The sequence below is a fragment of the Henckelia pumila genome, chromosome 1 (genome assembly GCF_033568475.1).
Source record: "Henckelia pumila isolate YLH828 chromosome 1, ASM3356847v2, whole genome shotgun sequence".
NCBI classification, from domain to species: domain Eukaryota; kingdom Viridiplantae; phylum Streptophyta; class Magnoliopsida; order Lamiales; family Gesneriaceae; genus Henckelia; species Henckelia pumila.
In genome coordinates this window covers 81,396,897-81,419,759 of record NC_133120.1, presented here as the reverse complement: position 1 = coordinate 81,419,759, position 22,863 = coordinate 81,396,897, and the positions used below count along the sequence as shown (strand labels likewise).

At 34.2% G+C, this 22,863-nt stretch overlaps 1 protein-coding gene across 2 annotated transcripts; it reads right to left on the bottom strand.

Annotated features, from left to right (window-relative positions):
* Positions 1–443: 443 nt before the first annotated feature.
* LOC140874334 (oxysterol-binding protein-related protein 1C-like) lies at positions 444–5,869 on the bottom strand. 2 transcript variants are annotated; one of them, XM_073277615.1, is made up of 10 exons: positions 5,232–5,869; positions 4,477–4,833; positions 4,207–4,288; positions 3,370–3,815; positions 2,250–2,405; positions 1,854–2,021; positions 1,635–1,775; positions 1,204–1,434; positions 828–941; positions 444–759 (listed from the first exon to the last, which is right to left on the bottom strand). In XM_073277615.1, the coding sequence occupies exons 1-10, from the start codon at positions 5,727–5,729 to the stop codon at positions 589–591; spliced, it is 2,364 nt and encodes a 787-aa protein (XP_073133716.1). In that variant the 5' UTR covers positions 5,730–5,869; the 3' UTR covers positions 444–588. The 2 variants fall into 2 exon arrangements, with proteins under 2 accessions (XP_073133716.1, XP_073133724.1); XM_073277623.1 differs by having other exon boundaries at positions 832–941.
* Between the last annotated feature and the right edge of the window lie 16,994 nt (positions 5,870–22,863).

The following is a 22,863-nucleotide window of genomic DNA, read 5'->3' as shown; positions in this document are numbered from 1 at the left end:
ATAAATTTTTTTCATATAAATACTTTTAGTATGATATATATATCGAAAAACCATCCCACTTCAAGAGTAATCTGCACAGCCCGTGGAAAGGAACGTGGCCTTTGAAACACTTCGAACTTCGGACCGTTTTTAATTAAAAACTAAATTAAAAAAATGATATATTTTCTTTTCCAAAAAGAAAAAAACCCAGAAGTCGTATTTTGTCATTTTATGATTACTCAATTTTGACTTTTTAAAGATAATTTCTCCGTCGAAAGTAAAAAAACTGAACATTTTTATTAAATATTTTCTTATTTATTTTTTGTAAGAAAGGTTTTCTATTCAATTCAAATGTATATTTGTATAATTGCATTAGCTTCTCATGTCTCAGATTCCTGATCAACGCAAATGACATCTATAACAAATGGATTTATAAAAATAATTATTAATTTCATTAACTCGCTAAACTACCACACACCCCATTCCAATACCCGATCGATCATTCATGTTAGTGTACATATTTGCAGCAGCTTCAATTCCCATTGTACTCTAGAAGAGAACTGAGATTCGAAACTAAAATAATAAAAAAAAAACTCCTATTTTAATCAGTCAATCCTCTGAGATGTGATCACTAGGTATCTGGCCAAAGATATCAGGGCAAGATTCCCAGTTGCCTACTTCCTTAGCTTCCCAATACCCGCCAAGATAACGGTAGGCACCGGTTTCTCTGTCTTTGCCAAACCATCGTGGCTTCCATCCGCTTTCTTGCATCTTTCGAGCCTGGTTTTTATATATTTAGATCAAGTATGAACGAAACAATGAATATGCAGTGATAAAGTAGTTATAACCTGCCGCTGTCGCTGCTCTAGCCGTATTTTTTCAGCATTTGCCATATCATACTCTCCGTTTTCCAAGCACCTTTGATCAGGCCTCAGTCTTGAATCTGTTGGGGGCAACTTTTCCTGCCAAAGGAGATATGTTCGGTCATGTAGTCCAGTGCGTAACAAAAGAATAGCGAAATCTTGGCATGTAACATGTGACTCCACCCTATGAATGGCGAAACTTGAAACATCGAGGAAGAGTTGTAATCACATAATATATTTACAACTACTTGAACATATTATGTAAAAGGGGAACCTCCGCTTTTAAACTAGCTTGAGAAAACAAATGTATATAGCTGTGTTTGTTCAAACACACGAAAGTACCGAGTCCAGTTAAAGTCACCTTCATCCCTGGCATAATCTCATTCAGTGTGATGGCAAAGCGCGTCAAGTTATAACGTGTAGGAAATTTCGGAGGTTTGCTACGCTTCCAAAGCAAGTGAGCTTCCGGCATAGATTCGAGACCTTTTCCTCTAGAGGAACAGTCTCCATAGACATAATGCATGCTCTCATCCCATTTTCCAAACAAAGTCGCTACTATCTTTCCACTCTTGTCTTGGACTATTCCCTGCACCTGCAAAGTCAAGTTTTCCCATGGTAAAGCCCAACAAAGATAAACTGCAACCTTGTTAAGGATCACGTATGACCATTTTCTTCTATCAGCCTAATTCTCTATCTGAATCTTAGAAGTAAAGCAACAAGTCATGATCCATAAAAACAACAAAATCCATCTAAATCTGAGAAAACTGAGAGATGTTACAGGACAGGAATTACCTGATGAGGATTTCTATCTATTATCGACTGCTCTTTGAACTTCAGTTTACAAGAGTAATTGCGGTTTCCTTGTATATGCATTGTACCGTAGTGATCACAGTAAAGTTTCCCCAAAATAAGATTGTATATGGATGTCGTCACCTATCAGACCGAAGGAAGGTGTTTTTTTTTATGAAAGGCACCAAAAGATTAAAGCTCCCCAATATTAAAAGAGAATACCTTGCTCCATTGAAAGACTTCTCCATCATCAAATTCAATAGTCAAAATACCGACTGGGTCAAGCTGAATTGAGCGACCCCAAAATTTACTTTTCAAGTTGCTATCACCGTAAAACCTCCAGCCTCTTCCCTCACAGTGACATGCTACAATCATGGGGTGGTGACTCACCTGAACAAAAAGAATCAGGAGTTGCCATTGTTTTGTTTTATCAAATACATACAGAGAAGGAATAGTCCTTTTTCAGTGCCCTCATATGATAAAAAATTAAAAATGGGTAGAAAATCTTGGTTCGCTCAAGGCAACTAGCGTAGGACATGAAGAAACAGACACAATCACTAAAAAATAAGACGTGTTGAGGAAAACGAAAAATGGCTGCTCAAGGTAACAAGCTTAAACCTTCTCCGAGAAAAACCTGAGGCCTTTATCTGGATAGTCAGCCTCATAAGTCTCCCCTAATAATGGATTAAATGGTTTGCAATTTCTTCCTTCTGTAGAAGCATATCCAGACACAGCGAATGCGGCTAAATTGAGAATCCTCATAAGGTCATTGCCCTACAAAAGTATAATTCACTAATCAAACACCAAGATGGTAACAAATAAAAAGAATCATGTGTCCCAGAGCATTATCAAGTCAAAGTTCTCGTGATTACTCTGCTCTCTCTTTGCCACTTAAAAACACATATAATTCACAAATTAGTGAGTCGAAGCATTCTATAGATAATGGTTTGTTGTGAGAAGAGAAAGGCAATCACAGATGATTTTCCATGTGTTAACTAGAAACAAAATATTTTTCCAACAGACAAACATAGCAAGAACAACAAAGAACTCTGATGAAAATATAAAGCAACTACACAAGTTGAGACCCATCAGCATAAGAACACGGGTTTCCCAGAAATGGGAGGAACAACTAAAAAACATGACTAAAAAGATTATAAGGAAGAATCCACAAGGATTATGTATATTATGGCAGAAGTCGATCCCTGTCTTCTGTTTTCAATTAAAGAAGTTCCTGCAATTCTAGATCCAGATTCTTGCCTGCACATGTAACCAAGAACTCCTTTTTCATCTTTTACTTTAGTCTTAGTTCGATGACCGGTAAGGGCAGTCAACAAAGAAATCGCTTGATGTCTAAATACCAAAAATGTCTTCTTTGGAGCAAGATGGCAAATTTTTTAAATTTCACCAAGAAATAGATTTGAAATGTTTAATAAATCGAGCGACGTGCAACTAACCAAAATATGTCAAGAAAGATAAATGCATTTTTTCCCATTATTTTTTGGGCTACCATATTTTTAAATCGACTTCCACCTGAATCCCTCAAAGCTTCCAGTTCCAACGAAATCAAGCCATCCAGTAGAGTTACCACATGGAAAAACTGATCTTTCTGGTTTAAGTTTAACTATTTGAAAAGTTTCCAATAAGTATAAGGTGGTCGTATATTTATTTTGGAACAGGCCAAATATTCATCCGCCAAGCACAATGATAAACTCAAGTAACATATTGAACACGAACTTACCTTCTTTCCCAATTCATAAGCTTGATCGATAAGAAATGAATATTCCAAATCCTCAAAACATTTCTGCAGAGAAGAGAGAGGCTCATTGAAGTAGACCGGGAGACATACTTTTGTAAGATCCTTCCCGATGTTATCTTTAATCATTGACCATAAACTCACTCCTTTCTCTTTCTCGACAGGATCTGGCAGTTTCTCACGCCGCTCAACATGAGGGAAGTTTGATTCGGCTAATTGAGTGACAAGGTCAAAATTGTCCAAAGCTTCAGAAGCAGAAGGTTCATCTTCATCCGATGAAAATGACACTGACCTAAAGTCAGAACCATTGCTTTTAAAAGAGTTAGATGAAAGAAAATCCCTAGTGTCGAAGAAAGTATCGTCTTCATCATCCGTATCATCCTCTGCAGCATCTACTTTTTCATTTTCATCCTCAGATTCAGTTGTGCTTTCTAATAGAAGAATCAAAGACAATAATGAGATGCGGTTGCAATGCGCGTAAAATACAAACAAGCTATAAAAAACTAGAAAAACTAGAGACGTCCACATTATCAGCATCTAATCCATTCAACAAAATGATGGAGACAAAAGTTTAAGACAACAAAAACCTTCACTATGTACTATTGAAAATATTTATTGACAGCAAATTAAACAATCTTTTACAACCACATTGGTTCATATAACTAACTACTAGTCTAAAAAGATCGGGACAAACAGACAACTGGAAAACCTAAATAACTGAGATCAACTTAGCGAAAAAATTTAAAAATTGAGGAAGTCAACATAGATTAATTTACTCGCTCATGTAAGCAGAAAATTAGCAAAAATTCTGGCGATGCATACTTGATCTCGAGGATGCTCCGACTTCCTTTATCTGTCTTTGGCTCTGATCAATAACCGTGTTCTCCAGATCCACCTTTTCTGTCTACAGAATATAACAAGCAAATCTTGTCAAGAAAGTAGAGTATACCATTAAGAATAAAAGAACAGATAGTCCCTTTCCCATTTATCACTATGGACTCATGATGTTGTGATTTCTCAGCTTATATATTCTTTGGAGAAGATTTATAAGCTGTCACCGTAAAGAGTTTTTCTAATGATCTTTAACTGTACCTCTAACTGGCGCAGCGTGTCCATGAGGAGCCAATGCTTCTGCTTCAATATCATCAATTGATTATGTAGCACTGCAAATTCGTTCTTTACTATCTGCTCGCTATCCTGAATAGCAGTCTCACTCACATTTGCTTTCAATAATCTCTGCCTTAATTTTTCTGTCGAGATACCTGCATTGTCCACAGGAGCCATTAACTCGCCGTTAGACATCCTTGGAAACATATCCTTCACAGCCCGCAATGCCTCCATCCATACAATTCGGTCCTCTCCGCTCTCAGACCTCAAATGAAGCCTCTTCGTACCAGTGAAAATGGAGAATCTCTTGTCATCGGATCGGCTCTCTTTGACAGAGGAGACCTACAGAGAAAGAAATCTATAGTAAACACAACATCATAGCATTTTCAAATGTATTAGAAAACATACGATTTCATCCTAAATTTAATTCAAAGTATAAAACTTTTCATTTAAATTTAACTTGAACATAAAAGCTTATGACACATATAAGACGACTCTATACCATTTTAAAAAAAATTAAATGAAGCCAAAAGGTCGAGAATGGAACCCAAACATCGCTTACAGAGCAACATGCAAATAATTCTTCAGTACAAAGAGGGAGCAAATCATTATCTTCCCATAAATCCTCGACTAACCAGACTAATTTCCCTTTTCAAATGATCATATTAAAGTAAACAACGAGACACGTTACATCTAGTAATTACTCATTAGTGCCAACACAATTTAATTAAAGATGAAACCTTTAGATGAACTTCACCAACAGGGTTTCGTCCTTTAGTAGATGAACTACCGTTGACGTTCTTGTTGTGAAAATGATGATTATCCTGGCGCGAAATTCTCCTCAATGAATCTTCCCCAATTACTTTGGACCCGCTATCGGTCTCCGGATTAAGAACAATCTTATCCGGCCCATGGATCTTATAGTAACTCAGCACTCCATCTTGCAAAACAAACCATCGAGGCCTCCACCCTTTCCCATAATTAACCCATTTATACAAAATCCCCGAAATCCCGTTCCAAACTATATCATTCATCTTCACTTCACGGGTATGCTGATTCTGAATGTGATTGTGATTGTTGATGTTATTCAAAGAAGCAGCAGCAGCACCAAACGTGGGACCCTTCTCGATAACAGAAACCTGACTCATGGTCTGCGGATCGGAAGGAGGAAATGGGGCCGGTGATACGTCGGAGGAGTTGCTCATGGACAATGGCAAAATGCAGCAAAATGGGTGCATTTTAAGATTATTACTGTAACCGCGTCAAATCTTTCCAAAACTTGGCGGCAGAGAGTATATATATATATACATGAAGAAGATGTTGCGAGTGCATAGATTGGAACGCAGGAATTCGTAGGAAGGAACAGAGAATATCTCGAATGGGGGAAGCAGTTGGAGAAACGTGGCAACTTGAGACGCACTTACACTTTATATACCGTACACAATTTATTTTGGGTGTTTCCAGAATTTAAACCATTTTATAATAATAATAATTGATGAAATATGTGTGTGTGTGTTTTTTTTAATGTAAATCAAATGCATTACTTCTTAAAGTTTTGATTTACAATACTAATTAAGTAACCAAGGTGGCAACTTTATAAATAAAAATATAAATTTGCGCAATATTTTTTTTTGAGTAAATTTCGTTTCTGAGTTCACTTGACTCAAATTCATAATTTTTGTAAGGGAATGGGGGTTGCACATAAATAGTTTGAGGTGTTGTCACAAGATGTTGACAACACTTATTATAACACCTTGAGTAATTTGCAGCGGAATATAATTAAAGCGTAAATAAAATAAACAAGCAACCAATTTAATAGACTCAAATGATTTAAGCAAGAGTATAAAATACTCTTGCAGCGCCTCAGGGCAAAACTTCACTAGAAAAACTTTCAAAGAGTTTTACAAACCCTAAAACTAGTGATTATTGTAAAAATCAATTTCTCAATACAAGTGAGAAATAAAGAATAAAAGTTCTCCTAAAAATTCTATATGGAATAGAATAAAGAAAACATAGTAAGGAGAAAAACTTGAAGCCAAAACACGTGAGATGTAAACACTCTTCGATCAACAATTTTCGAGTGTTCTTCACGGCTTCAAGCAACCACGATCGTGAAAAGTTTCAGAAGTTCTTCAGTTCTCACGTACGTATATGAAGCTCTCTATTCAATCTCTTTTCGTCGATGTCTAATCTCATATATATGCAAAGAATCCTTCTTCAATATGTTTTCTTGTAGGCGTAGGATTCCTTTTATTTGATCATATCAAATCTACATAAAATAAGGAAAGATAAGTATTAGATATGATATGATAAAGATTCTAATCAGCTTATCAATATGAAATAAAACACTTAAATAAAAATTAATTCATGTTCAAGAAAGGCAAAAGATATTAAATAAAATCTTTTTATATTAGGGTGTTTTTTAGGAATAAAATATTCCTTTCAATCTCTCCCTTTTTGCCTTTCTGGACAAAACACATTTAATACACTAACAGATCAACTAAGCTCCCCCTTAATCAAAACTCCCCCTGAATAGATTTTCCCCTAAGTATATGCAGAGATATTGTCTCGAGATGTTGGCAACATCTAGCTATGACACCTTAAATCAGAAATCATAAGTGCAAGGAGAAACAAAAACAAAATATATCAGAGTTAACACACAAAGCAGTTTTGATTAGGATTAGGATCAGAGCAAAAACAAAAACTAAACAAATAAAGAGAAAAAAAAACTAGCAAGACCAAAAAGAAATTTGCGAAACAATTAAAAATGATTGCTCTCGAATTCAGCTTCTTCTGCTTCACTTTCTCCCCTTTTTTGTTCAGAAGGACCAGCTCCGCTTAGTAGTGATTCATAGTGAGCCTTTAACCCTTCATAATAGGCTAGGTCAGCCTTTGCTTGTGCGATCTTCTGCTCAGCATGCACCAATTGAGCTTGTATGAATGCAGGATCAACATCATGAGCAGTAGAGGGAGGTACAAAAACAGCAGTGGCAGAGAAGGTATTGGCAGCACCTGCCACAACACCTGCGTAATCAGCAGACTCAGACCAATGAAGGTCTATCTTCCTATTTCCCTTGAGCAATGCAGGAGCGATCTTCAGCAACTCTCCCGGAGCAATAAGTGCTTCATCATCATCCTTCTCAATCTCTTGAGACAACAGCATAGAATAGATGAGTGATGGATACGGCAGCTTCAATGTTGGTTGTGCACCATCTGCAAAAGCCATGACTGTGTCAAACACGAGTCGGCCATAGTTGAATGCAATTCCAGTGCCAATAGCATATAAGACAGGGGCTTGATGCTTGGTAACCACACTGGAATTTCCGGATGGAGTCCACGTCTTCACAGCAGTTTTATGGAGGACAGAGTAAAAATAAGTGAGCTTGGCTGCTGACAATTTCTTAGGATGAGCTGGGTAAACAGTGACATGTCCTCCAGTGATGACAGATGTCATCTCATCAGTGGTAGGCAGAGCAGCATCATCAGAGGCAGGAGTTTGAAGAAATCCATTTATAATGGCAGGGCTGAAGGCGAAGATCTTCCCACACACATAGAATTTCCCATACTTCATGTATCTAGGATCCTTCACAGCTTCAGTGAGATTGCAGTAGAACTCACGCACCAGTTCTCTGCAATAAGGACCAGCAGTAGTAACAGTAGACAGTATGTTCCTTACCTCGAAAAATCTCACAATGTTCTGAGCTCCATAGCTCTCAACATCAATATTATGTTCCTCAAGGAACTCACGATCAGAATACTTATCCCAGCAGTCAGCAATTTTCTTGGAATAAAAAGTAGATGAGTAGGACGAGTTTACCCGATATTCTTCACCCAAGGTGTTGTCCAGGGTGTCGGCAACACCTTCCTCAGCACCTTCCACTTCTTCTTCAGAGTCATCAGAATCTGAATCTTCTTTCAACTCCTTTTCAGCATCTGAATCTTCACTCGAATCAGAGCTGGAGCTATCAGAAGGTTGGGGACGGTTTTCAGCAAATTCAGCGAGCATCTCCTCGTCTGGTTCATCTTCAGCTTCTGGAACAGGGACTTCCTCAGCAGTCTTCTTGGTTTTTGATTTCTTCATCTTAGCCATGAATTAGGCTATTGAAATCTACTCATCATCAGATAGAACAGGAGGAGCAGTAGATGATGGTCCCTCAACAGTAGGAATTGATGCAGATGCATCTTTCTTTTCAGCAGCAATAGATTGAGTTTCTGACTCTGTAGATTCATCCTCAGAAGACGAATCTTTCTTTGACGACTCAAATGGCACGGGGATAGTTGGAACAGATGGTTCCATGGCGCTTGCTTTTCCCCTCTTTTGATGCACCAGCTTGAAATCCTTATCAGAACTTGCATCACCAGAAGAGAATTCGGTGTCAACAAGTGAAGGTCTGGATGGTTGACCCTTCCCACGGAATCGCTTGGAGGCGGTGTAATCTGGGTTATATCCAGCTTGTCTCTTGGAACGACGAGTTAAGGGTTTCGTGGAAAACACCTTATTCAGCACGCTCATATCTGGTAAATTCTCTACATCGATGGCATTGCCAGGCTCTCCTGGAGCGATGGAGTCCAGAGGCGCAGGTTCCTCGGCAACAGGAATGATTGCTTGCTCAACCACGGGGTGTGGTGATGTAGGTGTTGTGATACCTTCAGCAGCATCTTCCGTATATCCCATCTCAGAACGAATATCTTGGGGATCAAAACCCTTTCCTGCCATTTGTATACGAGAAAAATATTTAAGACAGATGAATGATCAAAAACAGGGGCACAAAGAGATATGAGAAATTCGAGGGTTTAAGAAGATAAGAATATTTCTGAAAACAGATAATTACACAAATAAATACCACACACACAGCCCTTCCTATTCTCACTCGAATTACAGCCCCTCTAACGGTAATAAATTTCAACGGTAACACTCCCAAAACGGTAACAAATTGAATTAAATTAGGGAACCAAATCTCTTCGATTCTCACCGATATTCTAGGCCAAAATATCTTACCAAATATTTCCAAATATAACTACTCATCAGAATATAACACCACTGAACCAAAATCCAATCACATTCAAATTCAAAAATTCAGATGATAGGGCAAAACTCACAAATTTTGTTCGATCAGAATTTTTAACATTTTGTCTTAGTATATTCACAAAAAAAATATGCATGACTTAATTATGTCTAAAACAAAGTGTGACAAAAAAAAATTAAAACGAAAAACAATGCGCAAATAAATGTTGACACATGAGGTGTTATCCACGATGTTGGCAACATCTCCCAGCAGCACTTCAGGATTCAGAAAAATTATTATATCCAATTTATTATTTTTGCAGAAGTGGTAGTCTGCACACTAAAGGAACGATCTTCAAATGGACCCCTTTAGATAGCTTTTTTCATTTGCTTCTGATTATCAATCAAATTTGATGATTGATTCAATTCAAGCTTCATCATTTTTTTTCTTTTGTTATTCTAAATTTACAAAGTCACTTTTCACTTGGGACAAGATCATGGAATATACGAACGTCCCTCCACTACTTCGTGACAAAGTCAGAACTCTTCTTTGATTAATCCACATTAAGTTGTAAAAATTTTTTATGAGAATCCTGAGTGAAAACTAGTCAATGGTTACAAAGTATCAACCACATCTCAAAACAGAATGAATGCATGAATGCAGTATGCCTAAGATCCTAAAAATGCACATGCATGAAAAGGTGTTGTCACAGGGTATTGGCAACACTCCTGACAACATCTCGGTTCTGTCTATAATGCAGACAATATCTCGGTTCTGTCTATAATGCACACATACTGAGAGACTTCCTTAGACAGGAAAATCTCTCGAAATCCAAAGCTTTTGTGAATATATCAGCTAATTAGTTATTAGTTCCAACAAACTCAATTAGGATCATGCTTTTCTCGACCAAATATCGAATGAAGTGATGTTTAATGTCAATGTGTTTGGTTCGATAGTGTTGTACTGGATTTTTGGATATATCAATGGCACTAGAATTATCACAGTACACAATAGGAGTATCACTCTTAACACCATAATAATTTAGCATTTGATTCATCCAAAGGAATTGTGAGCAACAACTACCAACCATAACATAATCAGATTCAGCAGTAGACAGTGAGACACAATTTTGTTTCTTACTATATCATGACACTAAGTTATTCCCCAAGTAGATACATCCTCCCGAAGTGCTCTTTCTCTCATCTAAATCCCCAGCCCAATCAGCATCACTAAATCCTACCAAATTCGAATTGGTTTCTTTAGTGTACCACAAACCCAAATTCAAAGTTCCAGCCACATATTTCAGTATACGTTTTACGGCCTTCAAGTGAGTAATTTTTGGGTTAGACTGGTATCTAACACACAGACAAACACTATACATGATATCAGGTCTAGTAGCACTTAAATATAAAAGACTACCAATCATGCTTTTGTAGAGGGTGTTGTCAACACCTTCGGCAACATCCTCCCTAGACAGTTTTTCATTAGACCCCATAGGTGTGCACATGTGTTTAGTGTTGTCATTCAGAAACTTCTTTACAAGATTTTTAGCATACTTGCTTTGACACAAAAATATACCATCATGCATTTGTTTCACTTGCAATCCCAAGAAATATGTTAACTCACCAACCATGCTCATCTCAAATGTAGACGACATGCACTTCACAAAATCATCAACAAGTTTATCATTTGAAGCACAAATAATTATATCATCCACATAAATTTGGCAAATTAATATATTACCTTGAGACTTTTGCACAAACAAAGTCTTATCAACTTCACCTCTTTTGAAGCCAATATTGAGCAAGTACTCAGTAAGTCTCCCATACCATGCACGTGGTGCTTGCTTCAATCCATACAATGCCTTTTTCAACTTATACACATAGTCAAGATGATTTGGATCCTCAAAACCCTTAGGTTGTTTCACAAAGACTTCTTCATTTAGTATCTCATTCAAAAAGACATTTTTTACATCCATTTGATAAAGCTTCATTCCCATATTACATGAAATAGCAAGAAAAAGTCGGACTGACTCAATGCGGGCTACAGGAGCAAAGGTTTCATCAAAATCCACCCCTTCAACCTGTGTATACCCTTGAGCTACCAACCTAGCTTTATTTCTAATGATATTTCCCGACTCATCAATTTTATTTTTAAAAATCCATTTAGTTCCTATGACATTACCATGAGCAGGACACGGTACCAAGTACCAAACATCATTCCTAACAAATTGTTCTAACTTTTCATGCATAGCATTGACCCAAAACTCGTCTTTTAAAGCCTCTTCAACCTTTTTGGGTTCAATGTTTGACACAAAACAAGAAAATCTTACCTGAGAATATGTAGAACTCATGCACAACAAACCTGTCATCTTTCGATAATTCACTTTCTCTTTCCTCCGAGTTTGCACGTCTCCATGCACATCTCCAATGACCTGTGAGGTTGGGTGATTCTTCTGAATTTTGCTTGGAACATTCTTTCCAGCTTCATTTACCTCACTGTTCTCATCAATGTTCTCATCTGTAGGCTTTTCAACTTTTGATTCTGGATTTTCTGTAGGAGGTGTTGTCGAAGGTGTTGGCAACACTCCTTTGACAACATCTAAATTTCCAGAATTATCCAGCAGATCATTAACTTCATCCTCAGCTGTTTTCTTCTTTAGATCTGCAAAGTCATAAAAAGAACATTAATTGACTCAAAAATAGTCTTTGTTCTCAAGTTATACATCCTATAGGCTCGGCTATTTGATGAATATCCCAAGAACATACACTTATCACTTTTTGCATCAAATTTAGCAAGATGATCCCTATCATTCAAAACGTGACATACACATCCAAAAACATGAAAATATTTAAGGTTTGGCCTCTTTCCTATGAGAATTTCGTAGGATGTCATAGTAGTACCATTCCTCAAATAAACTCTATTTGAAATATGACATGCAGTATTCAAGGCTTCATCCCAAAAACGTTTTGAAATATTTTTCGAACTCAACATTACTCTTGCCATTTCTTGCAAAGTCCTATTTTTTCCTTTCAGCAATTCCATTTTGTTGTGGAGTTTTAGGAGCAGAAAATTCATGAGAAATACCTTTCTTATCACACAGACTAGCAAAAGAAGAGTTTTCGAACTCCATACCATGATCAGTGCGAATACGGATTACCTTCAGATTATGTAGATTCGTAATCTTAGTGAGCAGTTTCTTGAAGGCATCAAATGTGTCCGATTTTTCTCTCAGAAAATTTACCCAAGTATATCGTGAGAAATCATCCACACAAACAAAAGAATATTTCTTACTTCCAAAGCTTTCAACATCCATTGGACCCATCAAGTCCATATATAAAAGCTCAAGGCAGCGTGTTGTCACAGATGTTGAAAACACCTCGTGTGACACCTTAGTCTGCTTTCCTTTCTGACACGCTTCACACACAAATGGAATACCAGATTTTAAGTTAGGCATACCTCTGACAGCATCTAACTTACTTAAGTTCTTTAAAGTCTTGAAGTTTGCATGAGCCAATTTTTGATGTCATAGATCAAACTCATTCAATTTTGTGTGCCTACAAGCCATCTCTTCTCCGAGTTGATAGCAGTTATCCGATGACCTTGTACCTGTCATGACACACAAATTTGAATCATCAAAAACTTTGCATAATTTCTTATCAAATTGCACATGCAAATTATCATCACAAAGTTGGCTTATGCTTATTAGATTTGCGGTTAATCCTTCAACATGAAGCACATTGCGAAGCTTGGGCAGACCAGCAACATCCAGAGTTCCTTTTCCAACAATGTTTCCCTTTGAACCTTCACCATAGGTTACTTTTCCACTTTTCTGTTCAACATAGTCAGTGAAAAACTTTTTGGAACCTGTCATGTGATGAGAGCTACCGCTATCAAAGTACCATGCACCTGAAACATTAGTTCTCAAAGCAGTATAAATCATATGACATTGAATATCAGCTTTTGGTACCTAAATCTTTCTTACATAAGATCTGTTTCTAGGGATGTTGTGGGGAGGTGTTGGCAACACCTTAGGCAACACCTTCGATGCAGATCTATACCTGTAGTCTTCCTGCAGCTTAAAACAATATGATTTGATATGACCTGGTCTATGACAGTAATGACAGATGTACTTACGTTTCCTTCTAGATTTTGAAGGGGTAGCAGGCTGTGGCTTTGATTTTGGAGGATCACTTGGTGAGGCCTTTTTGCTTGAGTTTTTTGCACTGCTACTTTCCTTGACAAACACAGGGCCTTTCGAACTTTCACCAACCTCAAATATGCTGTTTTCAAAACCTAAACCAGCCGTACCATCTCTTCCCATCATGAGTAACAAATCAAGCTTGGAAGTGCTTGAATTAAACTTGGTCAGTGTAGCATTTTCTTTTCCGAGTTCTTTCTTCACTTGGCTTAGTTCCATGTCTTTCTTACTCAGCATGACTTGAAGTTTTGACACATCAGCCTTTAGATCAGAATTTTCCTTCGAAAGAATAGTATTTATCTTATTCCTTTCAACCCAATCAGTATGAAGTTCTTCAAACATCATCCGAGCTTCTTCTATGGACATTGTCTCTTCACCTGTATCATTATCACACATGTTATCAGTAATGGAGGAATTCAAACAAACTGACCTTTGGGAGATGTTGCGGCCATGTGTGGCAACACCTGCGGCAACACCTAAAGGATTGACTTGAAACTTTTTCTTGCTCTTCAGTAGGGCAGATAAGGCAGTATGGCTTTCTTCATCTTCCTGTTCTTCTTCTTCAGACTCTCCATCACTCAAGGACGTGTTCATCCCTTTCCTAAGCGTGTTGGCACACTCATTTGCATAGTGTCCAAAACCTTGACAAACATGACATTGAACAGTGTCCAACTTCTTTGAGACAAACTTCTTCTTCCCTTCCAACATCAGTCGAGGCTTAGGAGTATCAACAGGTTTCCTTGGTGATTGTTCTGGTCCAGTAATCCTTAAAGGCTTGTTAGAAAATATTGGAGCCTTGAGTATTTGATCCGTCTTTCTTGACTCTTTCATCTTCTTCAGATAATCATTGAATTTCCTAGTCATAAGAGAGATCGAATCATCTTCCAAGTCAGATTGATGAACTTCTTGATGAAATTGAACATACTCCTCGTATGAGGGTTTTGAGGCTTGAAGGGCTATTGATTTTTCTTTATCCTTCTCTTGTTCTGAATTGTTCATCTCAAAAACTTGAAGGATGCTAATCAGTTCAGTCATCTTCATCTTTGAAGTGTCTTTAATTTCTTCAAGCGCCCAAATCTTCCCATTAAATCTTTTAGGCAAGGATCGAAGAACCTTGTTCACCATAGTTTCACTAGCAATAGGTCCTCCAAGAGCATGCGCCTCTGTAGCTATCTCCCTAAGTTTCTTATCATAATCAGCAATAGTTTCATTCTCATCCATCCTGATATTCTCAAATCTTGCGTTTAACAATCTCAATCTTGTTCTTCTCACGCTATCAGTTCCTTCACAGTGTTCTTGAAGAGCATCCCATGCATCCTTAGCAATAGTGCAGTCGGCTATGATTCCATACATCCTCATATCCACAGTTGCAAAAATTACATTGAGTGCTTTAGCATTGTAGCTTGAATTTTGTGTTTTCTCGGCAGTCCAAGTTTCTTCTTGCTTGATGATGTAGTCTCCATCTTCATCTAGCGTCTTTGGAGGAGTCCAACCAGTCAGAATACTTTGCCAAGCACGCACATCCATAGCCTTAATAGTATATCGCATCCTATTCTTCCATAGTGCGTAATTCGTGTCATCAAGGACCGGAGGTTTCAAGAACGAGTTCGCAACAGACGATGAGTCCATCTTATTCCCTGTAATAAAATAAACAAACCAAGATCAGTTCTTAGTGTATCAAGAATATGGCTCTGATGCCACTTGTAAGGGAATGAGGGTTGCACATAAATAGTTTGAGGTGTTGTCACAAGGTGTTGACAACACCTACTATAACACCTTAAGTAATTTGCAGCGGAATATAATTAAAGCGTAAATAAAATAAACAAGCAACCAATTTAATAGACTCAAATGATTTAAGCAAGAGTATAAAATACTCTTGCAGCGCCTCAGGGCAAAACTTCACTAGAAAAACTTTCAAAGAGTTTTACAAACCCTAAAACTAGTGATTATTGTAAAAATCAATTTCTCAATACAAGTGAAAAATAAAGAATAAAAATTTTCCTAAAAATTCTATATGGAATAGAATAAAAAAAACATAGTAAGAAGAAAAACTTGAAGCCAAAACACGTGAGATGTAAACACTCTTCGATCAACAATCTTCGAGTGTTCTTCACGGCTTCAAGCAAAGTTCTTACGTACGTATATGAAGCTCTCTATTCAATCTCTTTTCGTCGATCTCTAATGACTAATCTCATATATATGCAAAGAATTCTTCTTCAATATGTTTTCTTGTAGGCGTAGGATTCCTTTTATTTGATCATATCAAATCTACATAAAATAAGGAAAGATAAGTATTAGATATGATATGATAAAGATTCTAATCAGCTTATCAATATGAAATAAAACACTTAAATAAAGATTACTTCATGTCCAAGAAAGGCAAAAGATATTAAATAAAATCTTTTTATATTAGGTTGTTTTTAAGAAATAAAATATTCCTTTCAATTTTAATATAAGATATTAAAATAGTTCATGAGTACGTATTCTACTACTGCTTTAATGAACCTTTCGTCCGTTAATATCTCTTGAAAACTTCATGCATCGTATGTTTATTTCCCTGTATATGTTAGTTTCTTTAATGTCATTTAGTGGTTGTCGTTTGAGCTCAAAAATAATTTATAAGTTTACAGAAGAAAAAAGTTTATAAGTTCAGAGTTTATAACTTTTAAAAGCTTATTTTAAAAATAAATCGTTATATATATTATATATAACCAAATACTTAACTAATGTTAATTTGGTTAAACTTTATTTAATTTTAAAATTATCCATCGTATATTTGGTTATAATTTATAAAGATAAGAGTAAAATATTTAATTCTTTTGGAAAATAAAATAGTTTGTGCTATATTTATTAATTTTTTTAGATAATTATATCACTTTAATTTTTTATTTTTATTTTTTAAAAAAAGAAAATCAGGGTCAAAAAAAAAAAATTAGATAAATATTCAATCAAATATATAAGCACACGAATGAAAAAGAGCGTTATTTGAATAAAATATACAAGACAATAGATTTTAAAGATATTGATGTATTTAATATTATAAGATAAAATTTTTTATATGATAATTATTAAAAAAATTACTTTATCAAAATAATACAAAATTTTTAATAGTTATTATTATTATTATTATTATTATTATCAATATTTTAAAAAACGGTAGGCGGGTAATCACCATCGCCTAGCGTCTAAATGATTAAGTGGCTGTTTTTTTACTTTCAGCCTAAATATCTAATTATTCTAGTTCGATCCATATTAATATTTCTCCAATAATTCTTCTTTATCTAATTTAACTGCCTAAGTGGTGTTTTTCCAAGTCTATATCTAATTATTCTTGTTTATCTTAATATTTATTCAATAATTCATCGTTATCGAATTAAACTCGAAATACATGACATATTTCTCACTTTCATCCGATACAAATTGATGGACGAATATGTCAAAAAATATTTTTTTAAAAAAATTGAAATAAAAAACATATATAATATTATATATTAATCTATGCGACCGTATACACAGATTTTGAGGCGTCTAGACGACGATTAGACGACTTAGACGGCCAATTAATGTAATAACTCTCAGAAACTTCAAATGTCTAAAAATCGAGACGGTTGGCAACTGCTTACCCGTCTAGATGCCACCTTTTAGAACACTGATTATTATACTGAATATAGTAATAAATCATAGCAACGATAATAATTTTACTATACAATTATTATTTCCTGAAAGCTTGTACGTACTCAAACAACTCATGAACCATTATAAACACGTTTTAGTAACAGTATTTTCGAAGTCTATAATATTTTCGTATCGTGTATATAAAAACAAAAACGAAGATTTTCAAGGAATTTTTTTCCTTTTTTTATATATATTAGCGCTCGGATGCAAGTGTTGCGTATGATTATATAATTAATTTTTTTTAGCAAAAAACCAACAAAATTAGGAAAATTTTGTAAATATATTAATTAATTTTACAAACATAACATATTCGTATTTTAGTAGTTATCAGTGAACAAAAAAATATCATTTTGTTAATTAAATAGATATTAAAAAGTAAAACATAAATAGAGTTGATCATACTTTTCGTATTTTAGTAGTTATCAGTGGACAAAAAAATATCATTTTATTAATTAAATAGATATTAAAAAATAAAACATAAATAGAATTGATCATATCAACTTATCAATCTCGCACGTTTTCAATATAGTATCAATAAGCATATGCATACTTTGTGTGCATGTAAATTAAATTTTATCTAAAACATAATTTTATATTGGTGCATAACAAACTTTATATGAAATATAATAAAATTAATTATTCTATTTAATGTCATGTTTTTTTAATTATTAATATATCACTATATATTTTATTTTAAAAAATTATTGAAGTTATGAGGTACGGGTATTTTGGGAAAAAAATTATATGACAATAACAAAGAGGCAGCCGGGCAGAACAAAAGATCAGAATTATATATATAATCATCACATAACAAAATTAAATATGGTATTCTGATTTAAATAATATTTTTAAAATTCAAATTTCACTTACAATTTACCCCTACGACTTGACATTTTCTGAAAATAATTAATAATACTTCATTCGAAAAACTAAAAAAATATATATTTCAGTATAAGTAATTAATATTCATAATAATTTTTCTAATAAAAAATTTTCTCTTCACTGCAGTTATTGCAATTGTTAAAATCAAAGTCAAACTCACAAGCTTATAAGCTAATGATTCTTGCTTCAACAATTTGTTTTTAGGTTTAAAATACTTAAAATCCATTTAAAGACTATGGACCAAAAAATTTTGGATCACTTTGCACGTATTACACGATAAAGATTGACTTAAATTTTTTGACTTTTTTTGTATTTTTGTGTTTGATTTCAAATTTATGTTCATAAATTATAATTTTTAAAATATAAGGGTATTTTAGTAATACGAACTAACCAACTTTTCAAATTTAATATAGTATAGAGATAGAAATATACATTAATGTCTTGTACAGGCAAGACTCGTGTTTATCTATACTATATAAAACAATAGCACATCAATGTCTCTTGCTAATTTATCTTTATTTTTTAAAAAAACCCACAAAATTATCAAATTACAAAAAAAAAAATTTATTGTTAAAACCAAATATTCAAAAATATTATATTATATTATATATACCCAAAACACAATATTTTTATATCAAATTACATGTGCAATACGTGTACTAAACTGCTCATTGAAATTATGTGTTAAAGGTTATGATAGTCGGAAAAAAAAACCTCCATTAATAAACATGATTACATGAAGATGAGAGTTGTTTTCAAATTTTAAAACGCACAGTCGGCGGTAAAACAAAACTTGTAAAAAAAAATATATGAACGAATAAAATAAAATTACTAATTTTTTTAAAAAAATGCGACACATTTATTTTTTTTAAAAAAAATTAATTAAAATGATCGAACAGGCTTTTGACCCGACAAGATGCGAACGTGTAGGTCACTTCACAAAAAGCAATGGGTTGTAGCTGTACTATTGACTCGTTCGTTTTTTTCCTTTTTAGAAGAAGAAGATATTACGGATTTATTTTATTGAGATGAGACGATCCATCTTATCTCAATAACATTTTTATTTTACAAAATTGATCCATGAAATTGTACACAAAATTTTTGTGATAAATCTTCTGTTAGAAATTAATTTGGACCTAACTCACTTCAAAAACTAGAAATGAAACGACTGGAGCATTGAGATATTAACGGGTGAAACCAACTATACGACTGGAGCGTGTAGATATTAACGGATGAAGCCAACTATGAGTCGTTCAACACATAAAGATGGAACTCGGGCTCTGATATCATGTTAAGAAATGAGACTTTGACCTAACTCACCTTAAAAGTTAGCTTAAGAGGTGATGTTTGCCCTTGTCTATATATTAAAATCTTAGACTATTTACCAAGCCGATGTGGAATTGATCCATGAAACTGTACACAAATTTTTTGTGATAAATCTTTTGTTAGAAATTGATTTGGACCTAACTCACCTCAAAAACTAAAAATGAAACGACTGGAGCATGGAGATATTAACGGGTGAAACCAACTATACGACTGGAGCGTGGAGATATTAACGGATGAAGCTAACTATGAGTCGTCCAACACATAACGATTGAACTCGGACTCTGATATCATGTTAAGAAATGAGACTTGGACCTAACTCACCTTAAAAGCTAGCTTAAGAGGTGATGTTTGCCCTTGTCTATATATTAAAATCTCAGACTATTTACCCAGCCGATGTGGAACACAAATTAATACACCAACAGACCCGTCCAACACATAACAATAGAACTCGGGCTCTGATTTCATGTTAAGAAATGATATTTGGACCTAACTCACCTTAAAAGGTGGCTTAAGAGGGAAGGTTTGCCCTTGTCTATATATTAAAATCCCATGTTATTTAACCCGCCGATGTGGAACACAAATTAATACACCAACAGACCCCTCTCAGGAATGAAAGGACTGGAGCGTGGAGATATTAAGTATTAACGGGTGGCCAACTATGAGTAGTCCAACACATACGGTGGAACCCGGACTCTAATACAATGTTAGATATTGACTTGAACCTAACTCACTTCAAAAGCTAGCTCAAGTGCGGAGGTTTTCCTTTATCTATATAAATGACTCTCAAGTTATTTACCCAACCAATGTGGGATACAAATTAACACATCAACATCTTCTAAACTTATCAATGAAGTATTTCGTGTTATTTGCAACATACGATTGTATTACCTTTTAACATGTCATTTTTAGACGACAGATAACAACCCTTGCATATTTCGTGGATGAAATAAAATCCCTTTGAATTTTTCATATTACTCAAAATGGACTTCTTTTTTCTTAAAACACGAAATTAGTTCACCTTGTATCGAATAGCATTTCGACACAAGCAATGTGATTAGAGCGTATACAAGAAAGGGACAATGCTTCGTGTTCATGAATCATGGACCCCTGTAATAATTCCATTAATGCCTAATTACATTTGCCTCTATACGCAATAATTCTTTTGAAGTTGAACGTCTTTTTCGAGACGTATATGAAACAAAAGAGAAATACAGTTGTGAAGAGTGTTTGGAAAGAAATTACCAAGGAAAAGAAAAAGAAGAGGAAAAGGAAAAGACAAAACTTTAGGGAGAATAATAGTTTTTATCCAAATTTGCCATTAGAAACGTGCATTTTGATTATTAAGCTGGGGTAGGCTACTATCCATGATATCATTGATATATGTTAATTTATGTTATACTTAGAGTACTTTTTGTCGTTAAATTTGCATAAGATGTTCGTATTAACATGTATGAGTATAACATAAAACACTAATAAACATACATTTTTTGTTTTGTTTTGAGATGTTCGTGCACATATCTTGTAAATCATGAAAAAACAAAAATACAAGAATACTTAATTGGCTCGATGTAGCTTAAAAATGGCATGGCATGGCATGGCATGGCATCAATCCAACCCAACCACTTTCATATGAAATGAAACCTTCAATGAAAAAAACATAAATGCCGCCGTATCCACTTGAGGCGCACAATTATTGCATGCATTGGCCCTCCTGTGGCGCTAATCTGTCCAATCCTTAAATTCAGACACAAGAAAGGAAATTAAAAAAGGGACTGGTCCAATTACTTTTTTTCTTTCTTTTCTTTTTTTGGAGTAAAGTGGAAAGAGGAAGCTGTTTGTAGTCACTCAAGTAAAAGAGCACATCAATTACTGTGAGACGGGCCATGTAGCCATATATTTAGTTGATTAACCCATGCACATAAGTGGATCCATGCTTGTGCATTTTAAGAGTCTCGTCTTTTATTCTATTGATTTGGGTAGAAAATTTGCCTCAATCCACAGTCGAACTCGTAGTCTAACCATCGAAATAATTACGGTTTTGTAAGATAAATTCATGTGAACATGTTAATGAAAATTCAATAGCAGCATAAATATTATCAAATAAATATTTCAATTTTTAAGTATCGTGTCAAAAGAGTTACGTTATCAATAATAAATGTTAATAGAAGTGTTCATCGATCTGTTCGATTTTCGATTTTCTCGTTTTCGTTTTAATTTTATGTCGGTTTTAGAAATATATAATCCGATATCCGAACTGTTTTTTTGTTCGATTCGATTTTTTACCAAAACGTTCGTTTAATCCGATTTTGATACAATTATTTCTATTACTAATATAAATATATATTTTAAAATATAATATATTATTTTTTTTACATTATTTATTTGCAAAACTTTTAAATTTAAAGTCTAAATGACTTAAATAAATAATAATCGACTAAAAATTATTATAAATGATCCTTTATTCACTAAATACCTTGTTCGAATCAAACAATGCTGATTGCATTCCTAAGCCTGATTAATGAAATTATGAAAAGGAAGAAGAAACAAAATCAATAAAAATATTTCCTAAATAATAAACAACATTTTTAGCATAAATGATTGAAAAAGAAAACAACCAGGGGGACATCATTCGTGGAACCTAACGTGGGGCGAGTAAATGAGAAGCTTTCCGAGAAGAATTCATTTACGATCTTGTACGAAAATCACTGTAACTACAATTCTGCACCGAAAACGTGATAAGTGCCCAATTTAAAGAAAAATGGTATATATACAGAAAAGTATGCTTTAAAAAAAAAAACTAACATTTTTCGGTCTAAATTTTTCTTTCCAAAATTAGTAAAGATATTTCATAAATACAAATAAGGATATAATTAAATTTAAAACGTATAGATAAATATAATATTTTAAATGAGTAAAATTCATTTTGATATACAAACTATTGGTAAAATGTCAAATTGGTACATGAACTTTGAAAATGGTTTAATTGATACATAATCAACTTATAAAATCAATTTTACCCTTTACTTACATTACTTTAAAGTTTAATATTTTCGTTAAATTAAAATAGATAAACATTTTATTTTTCAAAATTATTTCATTAATACAATTATAAGCATAAATTTATATTTATTTAAATTTTATATTATAAACAAGGGATCGTACTTATTGTACGAAACATTGTAAATATTAATTAATACAAACATGCACATATACACACATATATACCAATTGATAAATTATAAATTCAAAAATAATATATATTAATATATATTTTATGATCTA

What these genes read in the sequence shown, in the direction of transcription:
- LOC140874334 (XM_073277615.1), bottom strand. Translation starts at nt 5,729, where the DNA reads ATGCACCCATTTTGCTGCATTTTGCCATTGTCCATGAGCAACTCCTCC. An exon ending in ACACGCTGCGCCAGTTAGAG is followed by an intron (nt 4,289 to 4,476) that starts GTACAGTTAAAG and finishes TATATTCTGTAG; the next exon opens with ACAGAAAAGGTGGATCTGGA. An exon ending in AAGTCTTTCAATGGAGCAAG is followed by an intron (nt 1,776 to 1,853) that starts GTATTCTCTTTT and finishes TCGGTCTGATAG; the next exon opens with GTGACGACATCCATATACAA.